At 31.7% G+C, this 2,269-nt stretch overlaps 2 protein-coding genes across 4 annotated transcripts in view; both read left to right on the forward strand.

Moving 5' to 3' along the window:
• The window catches only part of LOC111377799 (two pore calcium channel protein 1A-like), a 67,082-nt gene that overhangs the window by 50,721 nt on the left and 14,092 nt on the right, over window positions 1-2,269 (forward strand). The window lies entirely within an intron of this gene.
• The window catches only part of LOC111377798 (two pore calcium channel protein 1A-like), a 32,283-nt gene that overhangs the window by 22,427 nt on the left and 7,587 nt on the right, over window positions 1-2,269 (forward strand). For all 3 annotated transcript variants that reach the window (XM_023000923.1, XM_023000924.1, XM_023000925.1), the window contains exons 16-17: window positions 1,477-1,540; window positions 1,852-2,020. In XM_023000923.1, coding sequence (XP_022856691.1) covers window positions 1,477-1,540; window positions 1,852-2,020 — 233 coding nt within the window. The remainder of the gene's footprint in view (window positions 1-1,476; window positions 1,541-1,851; window positions 2,021-2,269) is intronic.

The raw sequence follows: 2,269 nt of genomic DNA on the forward strand, positions 1-2,269 counted from the left end.
TTAATAAGACTCGATATCCCTCAATATGAGAGAGATTATCTCATTATATAGAATCAAATCAAAACTAAATATAGTGACTATCAATTACAATATTCATTAATGTTAACTATGGTAACTATCAATTACAATATTCATTAATGGTAGCCTACTAAATATAAAGATTGATGCTTTATATTCTTTCATTTCACTGACAATTTGTTGTCCTCAACTAAGTTGACCAACCATTTGAGGAAAAAATTGCTACTATTGTGTCAGTTATTTTCTGATTATATTGGAATTCTTTGATGAAAGTTTTATGGAAGATAATAATGAGGTAACACTAAAAAGGCAAGAAAGCTTCACAATGCTTGCAGGATATAAAACATAAATTAGGAAAGTTATTCTAAGTTTAGTTACCATGGATATTTGTAAGGAAGAATGCATGGCGTAATCCATCGCATCTATTAGAGATAAGTCACTTATATTTATTTAATTCTCGTTTTCAACACCCCTTCTAATACATGTTAGCCGGGTTCATTTTTCACATCGAAGTCTAACACTCGACAAGTTTTAATGTATGGGTGGCAGCGAGCTTGAAGCTACGTCTTTTTTTTATGACTTGGATCCTACATTAATCGTTGTACCACTTGATGTAAAAACTCTTGTTATTAGATAGGGTCACATAGATATCATTTAAATGTTCTGTTCAGCATGCCCTTTAACATGTAGGAGGAAGCTTATTTTTTCCCATCAAAGCTTCTGAACATCATAATTTCATCGAATGAGTGGCAACGAGATTTGAATTCAATAACTTTACCATGTTGAACCACTTGATCTAAAAGCTCAAGCTATTGGATAGGCCACATATATATCATTTATATATTTCTTCATTTGTGACAATCGTGTTTGACAATTTACTTGGCATGTCAAATTACCTTGGTCATACTGTGTAATAATTAATTTCTTCAATTTCTGTACTTGTATCAGTTAAAGGCCCAGGAGTTCATACTGTGTAATAATTAATTTCTTCAATTTCTGTACTTCTATCAGTTAAAGGCCCAGGAGTTCATATGTAACTTAAGAGACTGTTAAAAGCTTTGTGAATCTTTTATTAACGGATTATTTATCGGATTCTATCCGATGGTTGGGAACTAATGATTGGATTTGTCTGCGTAGATTTTTCTTTCCTTCTTCCCCTTATTCGTCAAAATGACAGTAGAATTACTGGCAGGAACCAGTTAACCTCTATCAAGGCGTTTAGAGAAGTTCTCTACATTCAGATTGATACATTACTCATTTGATTAACATTACGCTGTCATTTGTCGAATCTTTCTTTATGGAATGCACCTTTTCCTTTCTTCCAGTGTTTAAAAATCAAAGACCTCTCTCTTTATCTTTTCCTTTTATATGGAATGACCTTGTTGAGTTTGTGATTCGGTTTGTTTGTCTTTCCTTCCTTTTTTTATTTATTTATTATTATTATTATTTTTTGGGCAGTTGTTGGAGAAACAGTGACTTTCGTGTCTCCCCAAGGCCTGACATTTCTTTCCAATGGTGAATGGTGAGGATAAGCTTATGCATGTGAATAGAACATTCAGATTACCAATGTTTTGCTACTTTCCTCTGGAAAATGAATATAAAGAAAATATGTTTTATTCAAGTTCATAATCTGGATTTGCCAATCTTTATCATTGTATGTCTTTCTTGTTTCTTTTTTCTTCTATAATTTCCTAACGAATAGAATAATGTCCTAAAAGATCTTTAGTTTTTTTGTTTCCTTTCTATCTTACTAAGATTGTACTGTGAATTTACTTATCATTGGAGGTTACATTTCATCACTGTAAAAGGTAATAAGCCACTTTTTGTCTGCAGGATTCGATATCTTCTTATAGCAAGAATGTTAAGATTGATTCGGCTATTGTTGCATGTTCAGCGTTACCGGGCATTTGTTGCAACATTTGTTACTCTAATACTAAGTCTAATGCCATATTTGGGGATCATATTCTGTGTCATGTGCATTTATTGCTCTCTAGGTGTACAGGTACCTGATTACTTCTTATAATGCATTTTGAATCCTTTTTTTTTTTTTTTTAATTTCACTTTAGATAGATGTTGCTTGAGGTACTTTTTCGCAACTTAAAAAAATGATTTTCTTGAGTTCACTTCCACATAGTAGATAAATTTTGTCCATCTACGAATTGTTGCTTCTTCATAAGACATGACGTGCTCATAAAAACCTGATATATTTTTATTTTTTATTTTTCATTTTCTTGATTTTTTAAAGTTTGTG

Source organism: Olea europaea, unplaced genomic scaffold, assembly GCF_002742605.1.
Source record: "Olea europaea var. sylvestris unplaced genomic scaffold, O_europaea_v1 scaffold1726, whole genome shotgun sequence".
NCBI lineage: Eukaryota > Viridiplantae > Streptophyta > Magnoliopsida > Lamiales > Oleaceae > Olea > Olea europaea.